The 21,762-nt window shown below is 36.6% G+C and overlaps 5 protein-coding genes across 8 annotated transcripts; 2 read left to right on the top strand and 3 right to left on the bottom strand.

Moving 5' to 3' along the window:
- The first annotated feature begins 901 nt into the window (after positions 1–901).
- On the top strand, positions 902–5,898 carry LOC111005697 (small RNA degrading nuclease 1). The gene is made up of 12 exons (XM_022277300.2): positions 902–1,115; positions 1,320–1,502; positions 1,626–1,715; positions 2,149–2,217; positions 2,389–2,529; positions 2,727–2,843; positions 2,926–2,995; positions 3,530–3,630; positions 3,901–4,035; positions 4,126–4,233; positions 4,590–4,694; positions 4,939–5,898. The coding sequence occupies exons 1-12, from the start codon at positions 1,083–1,085 to the stop codon at positions 5,353–5,355; spliced, it is 1,569 nt and encodes a 522-aa protein (XP_022132992.1). The 5' UTR covers positions 902–1,082; the 3' UTR covers positions 5,356–5,898.
- Positions 5,899–6,252: 354 nt separating this feature from the next.
- LOC111005300 (phosphatidylinositol 3,4,5-trisphosphate 3-phosphatase and protein-tyrosine-phosphatase PTEN2A) lies at positions 6,253–12,402 on the bottom strand. 2 transcript variants are annotated; one of them, XM_022276751.2, is made up of 14 exons: positions 12,136–12,402; positions 11,881–12,000; positions 10,681–11,251; positions 10,252–10,353; positions 10,089–10,145; positions 9,867–9,932; positions 9,294–9,470; positions 9,103–9,189; positions 8,957–9,021; positions 8,807–8,883; positions 7,604–7,650; positions 7,377–7,507; positions 7,112–7,181; positions 6,253–6,995 (listed from the first exon to the last, which is right to left on the bottom strand). In XM_022276751.2, the coding sequence occupies exons 3-14, from the start codon at positions 11,092–11,094 to the stop codon at positions 6,480–6,482; spliced, it is 1,809 nt and encodes a 602-aa protein (XP_022132443.1). In that variant the 5' UTR covers positions 11,095–11,251; positions 11,881–12,000; positions 12,136–12,402; the 3' UTR covers positions 6,253–6,479. The 2 variants fall into 2 exon arrangements, with proteins under 2 accessions (XP_022132443.1, XP_022132444.1); XM_022276752.2 differs by having other exon boundaries at positions 10,681–11,238.
- A 262-nt stretch (positions 12,403–12,664) lies between these two features.
- Positions 12,665–15,274, top strand: LOC111005301 (protein RER1A). Of its 3 annotated transcripts, XM_022276755.2 has the most exons (5): positions 12,665–13,176; positions 14,467–14,647; positions 14,746–14,811; positions 14,893–14,916; positions 15,038–15,274. In XM_022276755.2, exons 1-3 carry the CDS (start codon positions 12,797–12,799, stop codon positions 14,800–14,802), a joined length of 618 nt encoding a protein of 205 aa, XP_022132447.1. In that variant the 5' UTR covers positions 12,665–12,796; the 3' UTR covers positions 14,803–14,811; positions 14,893–14,916; positions 15,038–15,274. The 3 variants fall into 3 exon arrangements, with proteins under 3 accessions (XP_022132447.1, XP_022132446.1, XP_022132445.1); XM_022276754.2 differs by having other exon boundaries at positions 12,666–13,176; positions 14,893–15,274; XM_022276753.2 differs by having other exon boundaries at positions 12,667–13,176; positions 14,746–15,274.
- A 429-nt stretch (positions 15,275–15,703) lies between these two features.
- Positions 15,704–18,048, bottom strand: LOC111005670 (UPF0481 protein At3g47200-like). The gene has a single exon (XM_022277261.2). It carries the CDS (start codon positions 17,569–17,571, stop codon positions 15,973–15,975), a length of 1,599 nt encoding a protein of 532 aa, XP_022132953.1. The 5' UTR covers positions 17,572–18,048; the 3' UTR covers positions 15,704–15,972.
- Positions 18,049–18,201: 153 nt separating this feature from the next.
- On the bottom strand, positions 18,202–21,401 carry LOC111005671 (cysteine proteinase1). Its single transcript, XM_022277262.2, has 4 exons — positions 20,873–21,401; positions 19,221–19,456; positions 18,973–19,113; positions 18,202–18,726 (listed from the first exon to the last, which is right to left on the bottom strand). Exons 1-4 carry the CDS (start codon positions 21,327–21,329, stop codon positions 18,442–18,444), a joined length of 1,119 nt encoding a protein of 372 aa, XP_022132954.2. The 5' UTR covers positions 21,330–21,401; the 3' UTR covers positions 18,202–18,441.
- Between the last annotated feature and the right edge of the window lie 361 nt (positions 21,402–21,762).

Genomic DNA, 21,762 nt, shown 5'->3' with positions numbered 1-21,762 from the left:
AAAGTTAAAAGCTCACAATCTAATATTATAATGATAATTATAATATTAATCCATGTAATGATAATTAGCACTTGTACAAAATATAACAAATATGTGAGTTTATTGTTCACACGACATGGAGAAATTATAAATCGTGGACTAAATACAATTGATATTGATATTTTGGGATTTGTAAAATCTCTAATATTTATCTTCTAATTCTTCCTCTTGATGGCTTGTTGATCTTGATCGGTCTATTGACGGCTTGTTCATCTTGATCGGTCTGTTGGGAGTCGAATTCAAATACCTAAAAATAATATGTGACATTATTTAATTGGTCCCAATTTAATGACACATAATTTTTTATTATAATTGTGTGACAATTTATAATTCGTCGAAATTTATGTCAACATAGTTAAATAAAAAAGATACATTGCAATTAGCACAAGTTAAACAATGTTATAACTTATACAACGACAGATTTTGAAAACATATTTACAATGTAATAGTGGGCCGATACCAAAATCAAACTGGACTCACACTGGATGGTTGGAAAATGGGTCGGGTCGAAGACGCCAAAATGGGCCTAGTAGAAATGGTCTTAATCGAGTATTTAATAAATTTCGTTTAACATTTATTTCAATTGAATTTTTGATTTGCTAAAGAAAACTACGGTTTGAGAAAATCAAGTATCAGAGTTTTATTTTATTTTTTCAAATTCAAGGGGTGAATATTTGATTGGAAGTTATAATACTTAGTTGAGTTATGCCCAAATTCGTCAAATATTGTAAGATTTTATATTTAAAAAATAATAATAAAATATGTATAAAAGTAATTTGAATTTTTTAATTTTGAATAGAAATAAAAATTCGAAGCCAACTTGTTCAAATTTCATCTACATATTGAGGTAAAGGAAAAAATTAGAAAAAAAAGCAGAATTATATTTAGGTTACCCAACCCAAAGACCCGACCCTAATTCCGGTTGCTCCCGCCTCCCAGTTCCACGATCACAAAGGTTTCTCGAAGACACAGACGCGGCGGGAACGCACCCACTGTTCCAACTTCACGGTTGCAGTCGTACTTCGAATTCCGGCGGCGTTCCAATGGAGGACAAGTTCGCTACAGCAGAGAAGAAGGTAATCTCCATGTTCTTCAAGCCACCTTTATCATTTACGTGTTGTTACTCAACTGGTCCGTAGAGCGTTCACTTTGTATTTTGTAAATTTTAGTTCTAGGCATAGAATCCGTTAAAACTTCTCATATAGTCGGTGCCTCTGTTGGTTTAAGGGAGAAACCTAGGAAATATAAATGGAAGTGACTTGAATTTGTTTGCTACGTAGGTGCTCGTCGAGATGGTGCGGTTGGCCCAAAAGCGAGGAATGAGAGGTGGCGAAGGAGACTGGAAGGAGTTTCTTAATAGTCATGATCCTAAGTTCGGGGCTAACATGAGTGACCCGTCTAAGAGGTCCAATGATATGTTGATTGCTTTTCTCAAGACATTTAGTAAAGAGGATGATTTGATGGTAGTGAATCCTTGTCTCTGTATATCACATACGCCATTGGAGTTTTGTGTTTTCTGCTCGCTGATCTCTTATTATTTACCAAGCTAAGAGTTATAAAAACCACGTGTATGTTTTTGTCATTAGTTTTTGGACAAAGTACTCCAGTGTAACGAGAAGCGTAATTTTGTGAAGCAAGTATCGCAGAGCACTTCAGACAAAGAATCACCTGAGCAGGTGGGATTCTTTCTGGTGGAGGGTCAATATGTACGACGATAAATTTGTCTAACTTAGTTATGTATATTTGCGGATTCCAATATTTTTCTGATGGCAATCAACAAATTTTCTCGACTGCATTTGGACTGTTTTTCTTAATAGCTGTTTTTCCTTTCATAAAGTACTACTTTTGCAAGGTGAAAAAGTTGTGACAGAGGATTTTTGAGCTTGAGCACTTTCAAATGTATTAATGAAATAATAATCTGTTTGTCTCGGGTTGTTGCCAGTAACTATTATCCAATTCCATTGTTTCCCTACTCACGATCAACTTATCCTGGTTTATTGATTCGACCTTCCTTGTATTTTGTTGAGTTTTAAATCTGTTGTAACTTTGTAAGCTGTATTTTGTTTATTCTCTTGTAAGTCCTTTTAACCCATGATTGTGGCAGTGCAGAGGCTGGTTCGGCTTACACTTGAACACCCACAGTACCCATTGGAATATTCATTTCCGTCGTATGATAAGGTAGGATGTCAACATCTGCTGGCTTTGTTTTGTGGGTTTGGATTATTGTTCTTTTATTGTCAATAGATTCTAATAAATTTGCCATTTTAATTTGTAATATCTTTCTAAGTTGCTAAATGATTGCCCATCTGTTTCGTGCGTTTGTTTTCACTTGGGGGTCTGTTTTTGAAGGGATGGATTGTTACCAAATTCAGCCAAAAGTCTAAAGCACTAAAATCAAATTCGATGTATGCCATTGATTGTGAGATGGTTCTCTGTGAAGATGGAACAGAAAACTTGGTGAGGGTTTGCATGGTGGATCGTGACTTACAAGTATGCTCTTGACCTTTCCATCTTCTTGTATCCTCTATGGAAACCGTCCTTTATACATATAGATATACGCACATTTTTATTGAAAAACAACTATTCCTTTTGTTTGCAAGCATACATATGATCTCATAGATTTTATTAGATTCTTTATGAGGTCCCTCTTGGTCAATTTTATGGTGAGTTTAGAGTTCTCTCTGCAGGTGAAAATTGATGAACTTGTAAAACCTAGGAAATCAATTAAGGACTACAGAACTGAGATAACTGGAATTTCTCCTGGGGATTTGGATGGAGTTACTTGTTCTCTGGATGATATACAGGTATTTTATAATTTGTTTCTTATGAGGTTGTTTTGCTCTTCCTTGAACATGTAAGATCTGATATTGTCTGTGAAAATTGTAGAAATCCATGAAGAAATTGTTGTCACCTGGAACTATTTTGGTAGGCCACAGTCTGAACAATGATCTCCATGGTAAGCTAAAAATGATCTTCATCAGTGGTTGTTTTCTTTTAAATTTTTAAGGCCATATTTTTATTTTTGGGAGTTTTATACTCTGTTTTGCATGAAGTATAGAATATACCCAGATAACCTAGGATGCTTATGATACGGGAATCCCACTCAACTTTTTTTTGTACTTGTTTTTTCTTGTGTGTTCTTTGTATATTCTTTCATTTCATCTCAATGAAGGCACAGTTTCTTATCTTAAAAGAAAAAAACTTTACATTCAATTTATTTTGAAAGATACTTGGTATAAAATCTGAAAATATGTAATGGTTGAACTTTGAAGATAAAATATCAAAATAATAAAAACAAGTTAAGCATAGAGATTGTGCAGTGGTATCATAGCAAACAAAACCAGCCATGTATCGGATGCCACTCAAATACATAACCATATGGATTCAGGATTCCCATGTTAGGCATCGGAATTCCTTGCAAACAAATGGCCTCTTGAAGATTGTGCGTATTGCTTCTCCCTGACATTTGTTTATTCTTTTGTTGCTACAGCACTTAAGTTAGATCATGCAAGGGTGATTGACACCTCATTTATCTTCAAGTATTCCAATGGATCTATCTATAGAAGGCCTTCTTTGAATAAGCTGTGTAAGGTATGTGTAAGATATACGTTTTTCATAGTTCATGTTATTTCACTCATGCACCAAGTACTTTTAGATTTATGTTTCTGAAAGGGCTTTCATGTGCCTAATTTAAACCATCTCTCTTATAGATATATCACATGGCGTTTTTTTCTTTGGGGGGGGGGGGGGGGGGGGGGGGGGGGGGGTTATAATTGTGACCCTAATTATTGCAATTTTTCATCATACACCTTAAGACCTGAATTGTGGTACTTCATTTGATGCTCATTGTTTGTTTGACAGTCTGTCTTGGGTTATGAACTCCGGAAGGAGGGTGCTCCACATAATTGTCTACATGATGCTCAGGCTGCCATGAAACTTGTTCTCTCAAAGCTTGAGAGCAAAGTTGATGATGTGATTGTCGTAGCTGACGAGGATGTAAGAACAGGGATTTTCCAACTCAATCACAGTAGAACTTATGTTGTATGTCCTTATATATTAATATTAGTTTTCCTTCTAATACTGCAGACACCACAAATTGGTATGGAGAAGTTACTCCTTCATAGAGTACCAATTCATGTACCAAGTGAAGACTTAGCTGGTGTTATCCGTGGGGACTTCACAATTGAACTCAAGGTTGACTACGTTCTATTCATTTTGAACGCAATCCAGAATATGCATTATGATTAATTTTTTGTGATAATTTCCATGTCATATACGTGGTAGATAGTTTTGATATGTGGATGAATCCCATGAAAGTATCACGCACAGTTCATTACTGTAGGTTTAGGATCCAATTCACTATTGATAACCACTTATACTTTTAAACGTTAACCAAATGTCTAAGATGTTTGGCTGCACAGCCTTGCAGATATCCTGGCTACAAACGTTTAAACATTATGTCCATTATTCAGTGTCTGTATGCATTCTTTCTCCATCTACACTATCTTTTACCAATGTATTTTATGTTCTGACGATTGATCTTCCTACAGCCATCTAAGAAAGGTCAAGGGGATATATATTCTGCATTTGCCATTTTTAAGAACCCCGAGGAGGCACAGCAGGCATTTGAACAGGTCGAAGGCAGCCCAGATAAGGTAAATATAGATTGATGCAAATTTTCTCTATTTATGAGAAATGCTTTATTTTTTTCATTCGTCGTACTTTCTGCATTCCCTTATTATACTGACACATTTCTCTCATACGATGCCATACACACACCAAATTAATAAATCATATTTCAATATTTTGTAAAATTGACGTCCTGGCGAGAGTTTTAGCATTTGAATTGCCAGCTTGGTTTTACTGATTTTAAATTCTTTACTCCTGCCATACAATCAGGATTCATCTGGACGGCCACAAAAGCTCATTAAATTTCAACTCAGTTCAGGGTCCACTGTTAGTATCTACGTTCGTAAAATGGGACAAAATGATTTTGCTGAGAAATTCTCGTCTAAAAAGAGAGATTTGGAGGTGATTGAAAACCTAGTCATGTCCAAAAAACAGAAGACTGACCAGAATATTGCAGTGGAGACGATTGCAAACTCAAGTAGATGTTGCGACCATGTAGAAGAGATTGAAAGATTGAAGCAAGAATTGAAACAAAAGGAGGACTCAAGTCATTGCTGTGATCACTTGAAAGAGGTTGAAAGCCTGAAGGAAGAATTGAGAAGGAAGGATTATGAACTTAGTATCCTGCATAAGGCTATCACTATTGTGAAGAAGGATAACAAAAAGAGAAAGGGAAAGAAGAAGTAAATTTTGCCCTGCATCGACTTCAGTTGACATCTCTAGCCTTGATTATGCTCGTATTCCTCTTTTGGTTTATAATCTAAGGAACGGGTGCCCCATTTTATTAAATACCAGTGATATCTGAACGGGTTTACAGTGAAGTTATCAGATCAGCTCAGCACAGACCAGTTCCATCATTTTATTACACTTGAGAGATTCATTGGGATGATTGACCACCTGGCTGCCAAACCAATTACCTGCCATGGAGCGAACAGTCTGACATGATTTACTCAAGGATTGATTGAGCCAAGCTCGTGTGGCAAAGAGGAAAAGAGCTTCGAATTCCCGGTGCAATTGCCGAAGATCGGTTTCATGGTCTGTAGGTCCCCCCTTGCGAGGTTATTTTTATTTTGTTATATTTTTTCTTTTGAGAGTCAAGTTCATGTATTCTTCAACTTTTCTTTTTATAAGCTAACTTTTTCAGATGTCACAGGTTGCTTATTTTCTACTAGATATATTCTTTTTTATTGACACAATTTGTCTCAGTTATGGAAGTATTCAATTCAATTAGATGTACTAATTGCCCCTTAGGAAATTCAGCAAAAGAGGTACGGTGATCACACCAAATCTAATGCAACCACACTATTTTTAGGCATCAATGTCAACGAAACGTCTTAAACTCCAGAAAAAATATTAAAATAAAGGTTACTCATCTTCCTGTACGTGATTTGAATTATTCATTTTTAATTAGCAACGGTTAACTCTTAGATTTAACATAGTTTCATAGGATTGATTAATTTTATATAATAAATGACTAAATCATATTTTACATTTATAATTTTCTTTACCTTTCAATCAAATGCAATCATCCTATTTTCGGTCATTACATTTTCATTCCTGCATGCGAACTTTGGGAAGAGCAAGTGAAAAAAAGAATCGCATGATGCGGCAGAGAAATTTGAAGAATACAAACAATTAAGTATTTCTATTCCATTTTATTTTTCCATCATATGGAGCGGGGCGGTACCATCAGAAAAGGGGAAAACAATCAATTGGAAGCTGATTTTACCTTAAATATCAGCTTCTGCCTTCTGGTAAGCCAACTTTTTTCTGATATTATATGGTTCTAAGTTGCGGCAAACTCATGCTCTTCATTCGCTATCAAAGTCTTCTTCATCCCCAAACGTGAAAACCGATGCATCAGCGGCTATTGCCTTGAAATCACTTGCCCTTGCTGAATCCAGATTTGGGATGTCAAGGCCTGACGGTTGTATTGCACCATCAAAGTTTGGTTCTTTTGAAGCATTCGTTTGTGTGCTTTTCTCATTCCTGAGCGACAAATGACTAGTTTCATGTGCTAAAGTGCCAATTTTTTCAGAAGCAACTGCTGTTGATGAATGATCTGCTTTTGCAGTAGACTGATCTAGCCTGGTTTTTGTGTCGCCATTTTCTTCATCACTATCAGAGAATACATTGTCGTCAGTTTCTTCAACCCCGAGATTTTTACTTTTGCTGGATTGTTCTGCTTCATGACCAGACGCCTGATCGTGAATAGAGCGACGATCAGATCCCTTGCCAGCAGAATCAGTTTTCAATCGTCTTGGCAAAGTACCATCATAGTCTATCATCACAACTTCGATCTGGAATCCAGGTGTAGGAAGTTTTCTCTGCAAATGATAACCACATATATTATAATTCAGTAATGGATTGCATTAAAAGATACCATGATCAATGTCAAAGTACTTGTAGCATAAAGGAAGTTCGGGTAGATTGTGTTGATTACCTTATCAAAACCATCAAGATCTGTGTCATTTAATAATACTTTGTTTTCTGTCATTCTTGTATTTAACCAACTGGAAAAAGTAAAGGGGGAAAGGGTTAAAGAACTTCACAACTCATGCCACGATTTACTCCCTATGGCGTACAAGTGGAACATGAAAGTGGTAGGAATGAAATTCATGATATCATCTGGGTAGAATACCAGACTCTATTCAAAGGAATTCCATAACTAATAAGCCAGATTGGAAGTTGTCAGGAAATTAATTTACCAGTAAAAATCTCCGTGGCGGTCATGAAAATGAATCTTGAAGTCCCCAGTCAACTCTGTCAAACCAGGTTCACCTGGCAGCGCAAAGACCACAAATCCTTTCTTTGGTGCCCTCATCCAGAAATCTTCTGGCTGCAGCATAAGTTGGAGAACTCAGACAGGAGATGGAAATCATCCTAATATGTTTTAAGGTAACTAAACCAAGAGATTGAACTTCTATTCTTTTACCATTAAATTCTTTGTCTTTGGATGGTTTTTTGTTGAGAACAAGATCTCTGTAGATTATGGAAAAACTTCCGTAAGAATTCAATGTATATATCATAAAAATATCTTTAAATCCATAGTCATCAAACCTAGAAGGTAGTGTTGAAACAACATTGCCAGGGATTATCAAAATTATCAGAAAAAGAAAACAAAGGATTGCAGTTTTGCAAACATGCATCAAATAGATAATATACCATTCATTATATCTCTCGATGATGAGACTAGTTACATTCAGACGGAAAAAGAATTGCAGATTCATATAATGACATACACGTATGAGAGACGTCCTTCAAATCCTTCCCTTTTTTCATACATATAATAATTGGTCATGAGACTACCATAACTCATCTGATTAAAACATAGATGTGGGGAAGTTAGGGATTTGAACCTCCAACATCAAAAGAGAGAGTTATATGTCTTTCACTCATGTAAGCTTAATTGGTTAATAAATAGTAATGATTGTTTTAAGTTGAAGGTTTGAAATTGCACTCCCACATGTTATATTCCATGAAAAATGGTTTAAAATTTATCTTGGCACCTAAATTTCCAGGATATTCCATTTGGGTCTCTCAACTTTCAAAATCTTTATTTCAGTTCCTAAACTTCCAAGTTTATTTTATTTAGATCCGTGAACTTTCAAAAGATCTCTTTTAGTATTTGATTTTATTTTGCTGTTACTTTTTTAACAAATGGATACTGAATAACATGTCTTTTGAGTGTATATATTAACTTACTTGCATAGGTACAGCTATATAGATTGGCTAAGGTGAATATTTGGTGTGCAAATTTTAGGTGAGAGAATATTTTAACGATAACTAAAATGGTTACTCTTTAAAAGTTCTGGGCAAAAATAGATATTTTGAAAATTTAAGAATTAAAATGATTATCTTTTAAGTTCCAGGACTAAAATAAATAATTTTGAAATTTTAGAGACAAAAATGAAATAAACGTGAAAGTTCAGGAATCAAAGAGATTAAAGAAAGAAAACTTGACCACAAGCAACGATTCATATCAAATTAAACTATATCTGAAACATAAAAATTGTGGGGGTGTACGACAAAAAAGCCTTCCTAACGAGAAGTTATCTGAAAGAGAGGTTAACATATATTGTATAATCTTATAAAATAAACATACATAATATAATGAAAACTGCAGAAATTTCAATACCACTGTGATTTGAGATTGTAATGGAAGGCCTAACCCAATAAGGGCACTTGTGAAGCCGGAAACCTCTCAGCATGCACCTGTAAAATTTTAATATCAGTAAACTCTTGGTGGTCATACTTGTATTCTCCATGACAAGTATCAATAACGCACCTCCGTCCAGGTGGAGTATCTCCACTGAAATGTGTTAATATGCGTTCAAAATACTTGACATACCTCTGAATCAAATAAAGAAGCATCAGAGTCATGTTAAAAAAAGTAAATAAAAGAAAAAAGCTTTATGAAACTGAATGGCTAACAATCTGGCTAGGAAGAACCAAAGCTTTCCCATCCACGCATCTTTTCTGATTATAGTAATCAATTGCCTCCTCGAATGTTTGGAAGAACTGGATCAATATGGAAAAGAAGATACTAGTAAACAAGCCCAAAGACGAGGTAAAATTGAAAATAAATCTACCCATCTTTAGAGATATTGACTATAAAGTCTGACCTTGAGGAATAAAAGAAGGCTGCATATCATTAGCCCGGTCCTAGCCATACCAGCTTTACAATGAACAACAACCACATTCTCAATATCCTCCTTTAACCATGCATATGCACTTTGACAAAATGATTTTATGAGGTGGATAGGGGGACAATTATGATCGTCAAACGGGAAATGTGCAACCTGAAATATACAAAATTTTCAAGTTGAAGAAATAATCCATCAGAACAATTTAGTTCCCATTTCCTGCCTCGAGAAATCAGCATCCATCATTTTCAGTCTGTCCATTATTCAAAGCCACTCAGAAAATAAGATTTGGACTAAATACTTGCAACACAAGGATAGTCGACTTATACTTCCTAAATTTTACAGATAAGAAAGTATTCTGGGTCAGTGGGTCTTATACATACCCCAATCTTAAGTATGTTGGAATAACTGATTGTCATTAGATGGACAAACAATGCCAAATATAAGTACTTCAGATCAACCAGAGGAAAAGGTAGCTAATCTAGTTTTTGTTGTACCATCAAATAAGATTGAAAGTAGTGAGAAAACTCAATTGTTGACCTGAAACCTTACCTTCCCCTCAAATAATGAAGCATCATACAAACGCTCGGAGCAAAGATTGTAAACTTTGTATGTTCCCTGCATGTAAACACCGTTTTAATTTGTGGATATTTACAATCAGCAAGATGTTGACATGCAAGTAATCAGTAATGCTGATCTTGACTCTTTTCTTCCTCGAGTGTGCTGCTCTATGGAATCATAAAATACCAGAAAATAAGTGAAACTAAAATTTACCTTATGATGAGTTTCGAAAAATTTGATCACTTCTTCCATATGATTTCTATAAAATCCCTACAACAAATTTTCCAATTATATTTATTCAATATGCAAAGAATGACCTCATTTACTAAGAACATAAGCACAAATAATCTGAATTTATCAAATATTTCTTTCTTACCTCAAGGTATCCAAAAAAACCAGAGCTCATGTGACCAGCAGGAAATCCCATAGCAATTATGTTTTCAGTGATATACGTCATATCCAAATCAAATTCTCCTTCCTGTTTAAGAAAAAAGAAATATTATGAATATATTCAGTATATTAAGAAAGAAGAAAGTAAGAGAATTTTTAGACTCTCTTGTAGGCCATCCAATTAAAAAATTATATAACAAATATATATATAATATTCATTCATTCATTTAATTAGCTAGATCAAACTCATTAGGTATATAAATGATGCATTTTCATTGGCTTAGACTTAGAGTAATGTAATATTACAATTTATTACTTGTAATGAGTACAAAAAGAAATATGAACAGAGCACATTACAATTTACAGATACAACAAGTACAATAAAATGGAAGAAAATGTAGCACACATGAACTACCTGATATCTTCGTTTGTTTTGAGAGACAATATGGCGTGCCTTTATCTGCATAGCCTTTACTGCACTCTGGGATGTGTCAACTAAACCTTTTGTGAAGGATTCAAAAACACCAGATTGTGTTGCGGATTTGGAATCTGCAGCACCATCACCTCGTACTGGGGACATTGAAGGTATCCTCAGTCCAAAGCCACTACCGAAACGTGCAATTGCTGACATCCCAGAATTTCCTGCCTTGGAGTCATTTTCTGCTGCTTCAGGTGATTGCGGAGTTCTGAAACTCTTAGCCCAAGATGATATGCCAGATGTAGATAAAATAGATGTTGAATGATCTCCTTTACTATTTCGTCTTTGGACAGTTGGAGCTGAATTGTTGACTGCAGATTGTGTTGAACTATTAGAAGTTCCATTATCCATTTTATCATACGAATGAATCTGGGTTAAATGCTGCTCTACTATCCTGGTTGAGACTAAACTATGTGGATCTCAGCTTCTCAAATAGAAACCATTGATGACCAGTAGGGATATCCACAATGAAGTTCCAGCTGTCCGCAGTTAATCCTTACATTCCAAGCTGCAATATATTAATCCTATGAACACGCTTGATATTTTTTCTCATGCCATAATGCTAAATGGAGGGTTCAGGAAGAAATTGTTATTCATTATATCATCATCAGAAAAACTGATCGTGAAGTCCCATATAGTAATTTAATTCCATAGCCCGTTCTCAAAGATGGGTGTTGGCACTCGTTATCAACCACCGTTCAACAGTGGACCAGATGAATACACATGACTATGTTCAGGTAGGGAGGGGCAAAACAGTTTAACAATTTGACTTTTTATATATAATCTTTCAATTTTGAAAATTTAGAGCAAATTAGAAATAAAACTTGAAAATCTTACCGTTTTAATAATTTTTTTTTTATATCTAAGACCAACCTTGATTATGTTTGATCACTGGAACAATTGTCTTGGGTCAAACTACTCAAAAACCACCGTCCCCGATCAACGATTGGGGTGAATAATGAACTAAATAAGCTATAAAAGAATATTTCTATCATGACGCATCATTAAATTTCTGTCCACGCATTATCCTTTTGGTGCATTTAAGAAAAGATAGTAAGAGTTATTGAATATTGGATACTCAAGCATTAGATTGCTCAAATCATCGTTCTCCATTAACAGCCTGCATTTTGTACATACCTCCAGTAAAACCCGTCACTTGAAGTAATTATACATGCTCCAAGAAAATGTGCCAAGCTGGAATTAAGATTCAGCAACCAGATTTTGAAGAAAGCACTACGTCAACGGAGAGATACAGATCTGCAAGTAAACGCGGGAAATTGGCACGACGAAACACGAATCTAATCGCATGAGTAACAAATCACGAGCGATGTGTACTTACATACATTACACACGCAAATAACGACTCTAAAAAGAAAATGCAGGGTAACTTACAGACACAAATTGAAAAATTCTGTTCGATCTCTTCGAATAAAAGATTGGGGAATGAGCCGAAGAAGGTGATGTCCAGTTAAGATCTCCGAGAAGGTGCTTTCTGTTCACAGTTCGAAAATGGATACGAGGGAAAAAGAAATAGCTGCTGGAGATTAAAACCTACAGGTGAATAACTTCAATAAAATTGCCGATCGATGGTTTAATTTCACCTTCGTTTCATCTGTTCGGATGATGTAATTCAATTACAACCGAGTTTTTTTTGTTTTTCATCTCGATGTCAATGAAACGACACGTCGTCTCTGGTCAATTAACTACGACGCATGTTCTAAAAACGACGGTAAGATTTTGTTTTTTCTTATTTAAAATATAACATTATAAATTTGGTAAAAAAGAAAATTTGCAAATTGCAAATTTGGCAATATGGCAAACACACACGTGACGTACGATTAGAAGCGTGAAGGACCGGTTTGGTTGAACCGGACAACGTCGGAGAAAAGCCGAAGGAATCAGGCCGAGAATAACGGCCAGTTCGTTCGTCAACCCTACATCGGCAAATGGCAAGAGGGAGATAGAATAATTCTCAGAAAGATAGGAAGGGGAAAAAAATCAAGTCAAGTATATAAATTGGACAACCGACGGTGGCCAATTCTTGTGGGTCCTAATGGAAAGCGTAGCGGCTGGCGTTGGTCTCGGCGCCGCCGAAGATTTCTCTTCCACCACTATCGTTTCACGGTGGAGCCATGCCGTTTCCAGGCGTTATCAGCATCTCCTCGATAGGTGCACCCCATTCATCTTCTACCGTTGGATCGCTTGCTTCGCCATCGCCTCTATCTATGTTCTTCGGGTTTACCTGATCGAAGGATTTTACATCGTCTCTTACGGTTTAGGAATTTACATCCTCAACCTTTTAATTGGGTTTCTCTCGCCCCAAGTGGATCCTGAGATCCCGGATCTCCATGAGGGCACTGGCCCTGCACTCCCCATCAGCGAATCCGACGAATTCCGCCCTTTTGTTCGAAGGCTTCCGGAGTTCAAGTTCTGGTGCGTTCATAATTCCGATTGCTTGAAATTTCTTTTCCCATTTTCAATTTGAGCCATCGCAGTACCTTTTGATCGAATACTTTCTGATATATATGTAAACCAGGGGATCAGGAATTGGTAGTGCAATTATAGACTGTCGAGGTTTGCCTCGGCTTTTTTGAATATGGGTAATTGTCGGATTGAAGTCTCGAGCTCGTATAGTTCTCCGTAAATCGTTTGTTAACAATTGGGTGGTCGGTATTCTTTTGCCTTCAACTTTTCACCTATAGGATGTGGATTCGATTAGGATTGGTGCTGGGATCTCGAGATGATTTTCGCGTTTGATATGTCATATGTTTGCTAAGTTCGATCTCATTTAGTTATTAGCCCCAGACCTTTCCAATGTTGAGGGAGATCAAACTCGAAGTGTTGCGATCAGAAATTTGTTGATATTCGTACCTTGCTTTGAACTTGGTATGTGATAAAGGTTTGTGCTTGGGGTCCTGGAGAGGACCTTCATTGCTTCCTCAACCCTCCAGCCCAAGAAGTTACTGATATGGTTGGCACAATATGGCTCTCACTGTGCATCACCGAATAATTTCTCCTCTACTTTTTAAAAGTTGAAGGAGGAAAAGAAGGTCAGAGAACCTTGGTGACGTTCCATGGTAACTTTGACCAAGTTGTTTTATACTTGTGGTAAACATCTAAAAGATTCTGGCATAAAACTTAAGATGTATAGTGTCAAATATTGTGCATGTTAGCCTCGTGATAGAACCCCAGTATTTTTGGTATTTCTTTTACAATGTTTGTAGTTGTTTACTTTACAACTTTCTTAACTTTGTTCTCGACCTCCATCTTCAACATATATACTATTTCCAGCAGCATTCAAGCAGTATGGATAGGTTCAATCTTTAAGCTTTTAAACCTGGAATTTTGTAGCCCAAGACTAGAATACTTGGAAGAAAGTTTCTCAAAATTCAGTATTATCGGTCAAATCCTCTGTTTACTTGCATATTGATGGTCATTCATTTTCATATATCAATAAAAAGTTGTTTCTTGTTCCAAAAAAAAAAAAAAAAACTTGCATATTGATGGCCTGTATTTATAAAGATTCGGTTTTAATTTAATTGGATGCCTAATCCGATAAAATTTCTTAATCAAGATGGACATATACTATCAAATTTAACTGAGAAAAAGGAAGATTTCATAGACCCTGAATGGGCTTTATCCTGATTATGGAGCTGCTGTTTGAAATAACCATAGAAAAAAATGCAAACTTTTGGTAATGTTCCTCTCCTTTCCACTTTGAAGGTACTCTATCACAAAAGCCTTCTGTATTGCTTTTCTGATGACCTTCTTCAGTGCATTTGATGTACCTGTATTTTGGCCTATCCTTCTATTTTATTGGGTGGTGCTGTTCACTCTCACCATGAGGAGACAGATATCACACATGATCAAATATAAATATGTTCCGTTCTCCTTTGGTAAACAGGTAAATTCTTTTTCATACTCTTTCTGTTTTCTTCATCTTATTCAATGCCATCACGTCCATACAATAATAAGCTAAAAATTTTCTTTATTTCTTGATAGCGATATGATGGAAAGGGTGCAGCTTCAAGCGAAAACAAGAGTGTCCTGAAGGATTGAACTCTTTGGGTAGACTAGCAGTAGTAATTATTTCTGTTAAGTAGGAGATCTTTGTAAACTTAATTTATTCTGCTGTATTCTTGTTGACAGTCAGTTCTACATGAGGAGAAGGCGGTAAGAGATAATTGTTATGAAGATAAGTTAGACTGATCATCTGCTGCTTCTTCATTTCCCCTGATCTCTGTAAATCGGACAGATTATATGGTTCTGAATTTTCCCCTTCTCTCCATGGCAGATATGCTCCAGTTGTAGAGATGGAAAATTTACTATGTTCCCATCACATCTCTAGGAAGCCTAATTTAAGACCATTTAAGTTTTTGAGCTTTTTCATGGGGAAGCCATTCCTGATCTGCACTTGGTTAGAATCAACAAGAATGTCTCCCCCAACCACTAGAAAAAAGGCACTGGTTTTGTTATCAGATGAATATTCTGAGATTTTACCAAACAAATTTTTGCAGATTTGCCTGCTCTACATCCGTATCTCCTTTTAATTTCAATGTAGCAAGAGTTTTTATATCGTATTCAGGTCCCGCGATATTCATTAGTTCTTATTGCTAATGTCTGAGCTGGTGGAACCTATTGGTATTTTGATTTGTTTATGGCTCAGTACCCTACTGAACTTAGGGCTGCAGCTTTTGCTCATGACCAGTCTTGTTATTGCCATAGCTTTGAGCTTCTTATCAGAATTTATGGCTGCAAATATTAAGTATTAACCATGGTTTCAGATTCTGGAATTTTATTTGCTTTCTAGTCCAACGGAAAAAAACTGGAATTGTCTAAAAACTTTTATCCAAGGACTCCTAAACAAGTCTTATATGCAAACAAAAAACAGCATCTTCTCTGGATTTGTGATTTTAGATGATGTTGTGTTTAACTCGATACAAAAACTGAAGATAAAGAGTTGAAAATATTATGGCCAAAGCTCAGAAAAGCTTGAATCTAAAATAGAATTTATTGCATTAGTTGAATTAGTGGGACCAAAATGTAAAGGCAGCCGAAGCTCCATCCACTACATGATGAAAACCAAAACTTGTGTATTACAAAACCAATAGCACAGTTCGATCGGCAATTTGAACTGGTAAAACGCATCGAAAGAAGAAAGAACAATCAACTGCAAAACAGAAACTTTTAATGAGAGAGAGAGGGTCGGTTCTGATTCTGAGTTGTGGGTCAATTTGGGGACCTGTAATAGCCGTAAACTCCATAGAAGGTCTGTGTGAAAGTAAGCAGCAGAAGAACTACAGCTGCAACCAACGAGATAATGGCCCATGGATTGCCGAAGTAATTGTGTTTTAAGGTTGCTCTCCAAGCATTCCATCTATGGTTGTAGTATCGATTCACATCCTCAGACAATTGGGAGAGATAACTATCATTGATGTCGTAAACCACCTCTTGACAGAGACGATTGAAGAGTTCAGCGACCTCCTCATCACTCCCAAGCCAATGCTCTATTATTCCACAGTAATGGAGGTAAGCAACATCTTCGTGAGAATCGATTAAATTATCCATGAAAACCACATAGGAAGTTATGTCATTGCTGCAATCGAGATGACACTGCTCGAACGCTATTAGATTGAGAAACAGTGACCTAGTTCCGTCGTGGATCAATAGCCGCGGAATTTGCAGAATGCCATTCTTGAAATTGATATCCCAAAATCGATCGGTTTTCTTCTTCTGGAATCTGACCCCTGCCTCTTTGAGCTCCTTCACGCAGTGTATCAATTGCTGCCTTCGTTTATCGGCTACCCGATTCGCGTTTGACCACCGTTTGATCCACACTTTCGGGGCTAATTTCGGGCCGGACCGGAGGAGACTTCGCCGAAAAACATCGAGGCAATGAAGGCCGTCGTGATCACCGAGCGGGTCAAAAGTGGTTGCGGATCCGAGAGATGACTCTAATTTGTTCAAGCTACTTTTGGTTAATGGCTCATCGTTTGGAGTCAATGGATCGAAGAATCTGAGGGCCAATTCGGCTACGAGCCCTTTCTGGTAATGGTCACCAAGCTGAAGCCCTAGCAGCCGATCCAGCACAAACAAGGGAAGCTGATTCTCGAGCATTATCATGTCCCTTTGAATCGAATGCATCGAGCCGCGCATTGCGAAGATCGGATCGTTTCGAGGATAGCCAAGTTGTTTGAATCCTTCGGCTGCTCCTCGGAAGAGCTCGAGCATGAAGCAGCCGTCGAGCATCATCATTTCCACAAATTCATTGCTGCTGAAACTGATCGGTCCTTCGTAACAACTACGGGCTCTTTCTTCAAGTTCTTTCATGGAATCCAGATAAAGCTTTATGTCATGCTTTGTTCTCTCGAGGATGTGGTAAAGCGACCGCCATTTATGGCGTTCCATTTGCCGGAGCCGGCGCTTTCCATGGTGGTAAGGTCCTAAGGAAACAATCTGAGGAACTACAGCTTTGTCATCTCCATCTCTTAGGTAGTGGGGGACCTTGTAAATGCAGAGTTTCGCCCATGAACTTTCAACTTCATCTTGATGAGCTTGGTCGAGCTTTTCCTTAATGGTAATAACCCACTCTGACTCCGGCGATTCTGGGTCTTCTTCAAGCTTCTGATTTTCATCTTCTATTGCAATATGATGGGATTCTGATTGAATCTGCTTCTGTTCCTGAAGCTGCTGCAGCGCAGGTTTTCCATGAGAATCAACAGAGTTTGCAGAATTTGAGGTTCTGGGAAGTCCAGATTCTACAGTTTCTCTAAGCTTGAGGGTGATCAGGTACCAGCTCAATAGCTCTTTGTTGTACACAGCCACCATTTCTTTTAGCACAAAACTGAAACCCTTGGACTTTGACTGCTTTTGAAGAACTATAATCTTATCCCAGGAAAACAAAATCACTGTACCGTTAACAAAGACAACTAAGACATAATAATTAAGAGAGAAGATGATATGCGAAACGTCAATTCCAGAAGGGTAATATTCGAATTATTGATGCTTTAAGTTTTCAATTGGCGTAAAGCAATTGTAGATCATCAAAATGAAACGGACCCATTTACTCGGAATGTTTATTTGAATTTCCATATAGAGGTTTGGTGTGAATGTGAACGTGATTTTCATTGGAAAATCAAGTTACCATTTTTTTAAAATCCAATTCAATCTTTTTCTCTTCCTTCTTGTGATGTTCTAACAGATGTGCACGATTCTCCCTCTCTCTCTCTGTCTCTCTCCTTTTACCTTGTATTATTATATATAGAGATGAAACTTTCCCTGGAATTCCGTTATTTAATATTGCCACTCCACAGTTGACCCCAATAATAACATTAGGTGGAAGCAAATGGGTAATGTCATTAGTTGGTCTATGAGAGGAAAGTTGCTCTATCATCATAATTGTATATTCTGTGCTGGATAGAGAGGGATGGATGACAATTGACAACACACACACAGAGCTCCATCTTAAATCCCACAAATATCATTAAACTGTGAAGGAACATTGATACTGAAACGAATCATTTACAAGAAGCACAACAATCGTTGATATTCCTAGGTATAGCAACAGGGCAAACTTTAGACCAACAGGAATTAATTAAAACACCAAGAGATAATCAACTTCCATCAAACTAGTAGTAGTAACCCATTTCCCACCTCTCCCCAATTCACCCGTTTTTCTTCTGTCCCAAGATGTTCAATTCAAGCACTGCTAATCTTGATCCTGTCCCCAGCTCTTTCCAAACCTAAGTATGAACCCGTTGGGTTGTCGCTAGTCTTAACAGGGTAAGAAGACTCCATTGTAATTCCACACTTGCCACTGGATGTGTTCTTCACATTGCGCTCTAGCCTGAAATAGCCATCCTCACCCCACTCTGTGCCCCATGAGTTCCTTACAAGCCAATAATCAACTCCGTTTTCTGTGCCATACCCGACAGCGACCACACCATGGTCAAGATCTGAACCGCACTTGCCAGTAAACACCCCCTGAAAAGTTGGATTATATATTGATCAATCACAAGTTGATAAGGTGAGCTGTGGATCAACCTTGGGGGAGGGAAATATAGATAGGCATTTCAAACAAGGTTTTCAGATCTTTTGGTTTGAAAGTTTCACATAATTTTGAAGTGGTGAGGATCATGGACAGAAGTATTTATAATGGACTTGGATCCGTGGAGTGATAAAGAATCAAGAAGACTCTAATCTGAGAAAGAAAAAGAGAGATTTGCTTACAGACTGGTAGAGTTGCAAAGCCCTGCCACCGGCTTCAATGGCGACGCTCACGGGCTGATGAGCAACGGCCTTCTTCAACGCTTCCTCGTCGCCGACAGGGACATCCTCGTACCCATCAATGCTAACAACCTTGGCATTTTTCTGAGAGATGGCATCCAACGTCAGAGAGGAAACTCAAGAGTTAAGAGTTAAGACCAAGCCAAGTAAAAGTTGAACACAAAAGCAGATATGTGGGAGGACAGCCTCACCCTGGTAGGATCGCATTGTCCGTCGAGACCTTCATAAGGGTAATCTTCCTCGGTGTCCAAGCCGCCATTGTCAATGATGAACTGGAAGGCATAGTCCATAAGACCTCCATTGCAGCCTGAATTATAATCTGTGTCACAGCTAACAAGCTCTTGCTCCGAGAGGGAGATCAGTTTTCCGGTGACGATCTGGTTTATGCCTTCCACAGCTGCTATGGTCGAGAATGCCCAGCAGCTTCCTGTTTTCCCAACACAGTTCCAAATTCAGAGCTCAAACATTTCGCATTAATGGCCTCACTGGTTTCAAACAGTAATTGGATTTTGCAGAATGCCAAGGTCCGCCATTAATTATATTATGCTCCAAATTCAAGAATATCTCTCTCTGTATATTTTTTTTTTGAAACGAAATGCAACTTATATCTCTTACACGATCTTTCACAATTTAAGTAAATAAAACAAGTCATATTACGAAGGGGATCTTCCATTTTTCTACACCTCTGAATGATTGTGATTAATCTTTAATTAATCATTGGTGACTACAGTATCTGAACAATAAAGTTGTTAAAGCCTACAAAAATCATAAGTGTTTTTTTTTTACACAACAAAAATTATAAATGTTGATTCGTTATAAGGCCAAAAGTTCATTGCTCTTTTATATGTTTGAATTCTGAATAAATTTTTTAGATCATAAAATTATTCAGCCTTTCTAAATTGATTTTTTCAGTCAATTAAACTATTATTAATCAAAAAAAGTTCCGTACTTTGTATCACATATTTTTCTTTTCATTTTTTTTCCTAAAAAAACCCTTTTATCTCTCTTTTCTTTCTTATTTTATCTTATTTTAGAAAACAATGTTTAATTATCTTATTTTAAAGGGAAAATAAATAATTTAAAAAAAAAGAATAAATAAAGAAACTTCAAGCATGAAAATAAAGTTTAAAAGCTTACTTTAGATTTTCAATTAGATAGTTTATTCAAAATATTAATATAAAAAATACATTTGGTTTGATTTTAAAATCAGTCTTCAGATTTTAAAAAATGAAATACGTATCTATTCAAGGAGCTTTCACTATTCAAAATAAATTAATTTAAAAAAAATTATTAATATTAATATTTTATAGTTTTTCATTTAACTAATTTTTAATAGTTGAAATGAAAGTAGTGCTTCTCTTTGCTACTAAAATATATTTAAAAAAAAGAAAGGAAAAATAGATTAATATTTATTGCTTTCATGTGTATTTTTTTGAAGTAAATTTTTTACCTATCAATATTATCTGAAAATAAAGATACAAAATTGTTGTTATTTTAGATAAATTTTAAAAATAAATGAAGATACAAAAAAAAACAGAAAAAACAATAGTACATAAAACTTTTTAAAAAATTAAAAAATAGTATAAAAACACGTTTTATAAAGAAACAGAAAATAGATTAACAATAAAAAGGGATTTAAAAAAAATGCCTAAACAATCGTTTTATTTCTGAACCGTATAAAACAGATTAAAATTTCTGAAAATACACGAAAAGCAACTTACAAGAAAATATATATCCCCGATATTGTACAAGAAAAAATATATATATATATATGTTTTTATTTTAAATTATTATTTCGAAAGAGTATCGACTCTCCACAGAGGTTGATATTTAAAAAACTCACCGCAACTTCCTTGATCTTTGATGGGACCAACGGCTCCTCTCGCCCTCCAATCGACGGATTCCGGCAACTGATCGCCGGCGTTGACGGTGTATCGGCGGCTGGCCTTCATCGCCTTCATGACTCTGCGCACGGGATTCGACCTGGTCCCCAAATACGCGGCCCGATACTCGTCGTTGCTCAAATCCGCGAACCTGTTCAATCCGACCTTATACGTCCGATTCTCGGAATTATGCTCATCGATGAAGTTGAGATTGTCCTTGAAGATCTGGAATCTCTTCTCCCGTTCTTCGATTCCGTTGTAGGCCTTGCCGTGCTTCGCCAGCCACAGGTCGTAGATTTCTCTCACCTCGCCGTCTCTCCGGCGGCTGAGCACGGACATGTCCGAGGCGGAGGCGAGGGCGGAAAGAAGGAAGAAGAAGAAGAAGGAGAGGACGGCGAGCGAAGTGGCGGTGGCCATGGCGAGGTTACTTCAAGAACAGGGAAAGGGAATAGATAAAATGGATTCCTAGTGTGGTGGAAGTGGGGAAGTGGGTATGCCTATTTATAGCCTCAAAACTGAAAATGTGAAATGGGGTTAATTAATAATCAAAGTGTCAGAATTAAAAAATAATGAATTAATTCTTCACCGAAAGTTACCTTTTTTTTCTGGTGAGTGTGTAAATGATGTTTCGATTTTACAGTGTGTGAGTTTTTTTAACTGTCTCTTTTTCCGAATAATAAATAATATTTTAAATTTTACACCAAAAGTTTATTTCACATTGTTTAAGGAAATTTTTTTAATAATTTAATCAACTCTTTATAACTACTCAAATAATAGAGAGGTTATTTCTTTGTTCCAATCATTCAACTTATTGTCCATAAAATAAAATTTTAAAAAAAGCTTGTTTTTA

Source organism: Momordica charantia (genome assembly GCF_013281855.1).
Source record: "Momordica charantia cultivar OHB3-1 chromosome 1 unlocalized genomic scaffold, Mcharantia_2.0 BLBB01000001.1, whole genome shotgun sequence".
In the NCBI taxonomy this organism is placed as follows: domain Eukaryota; kingdom Viridiplantae; phylum Streptophyta; class Magnoliopsida; order Cucurbitales; family Cucurbitaceae; genus Momordica; species Momordica charantia.
The sequence above is the reverse complement of the archived record's forward strand: the minus strand, read 5'-3'. Positions and strand labels throughout refer to the sequence as shown.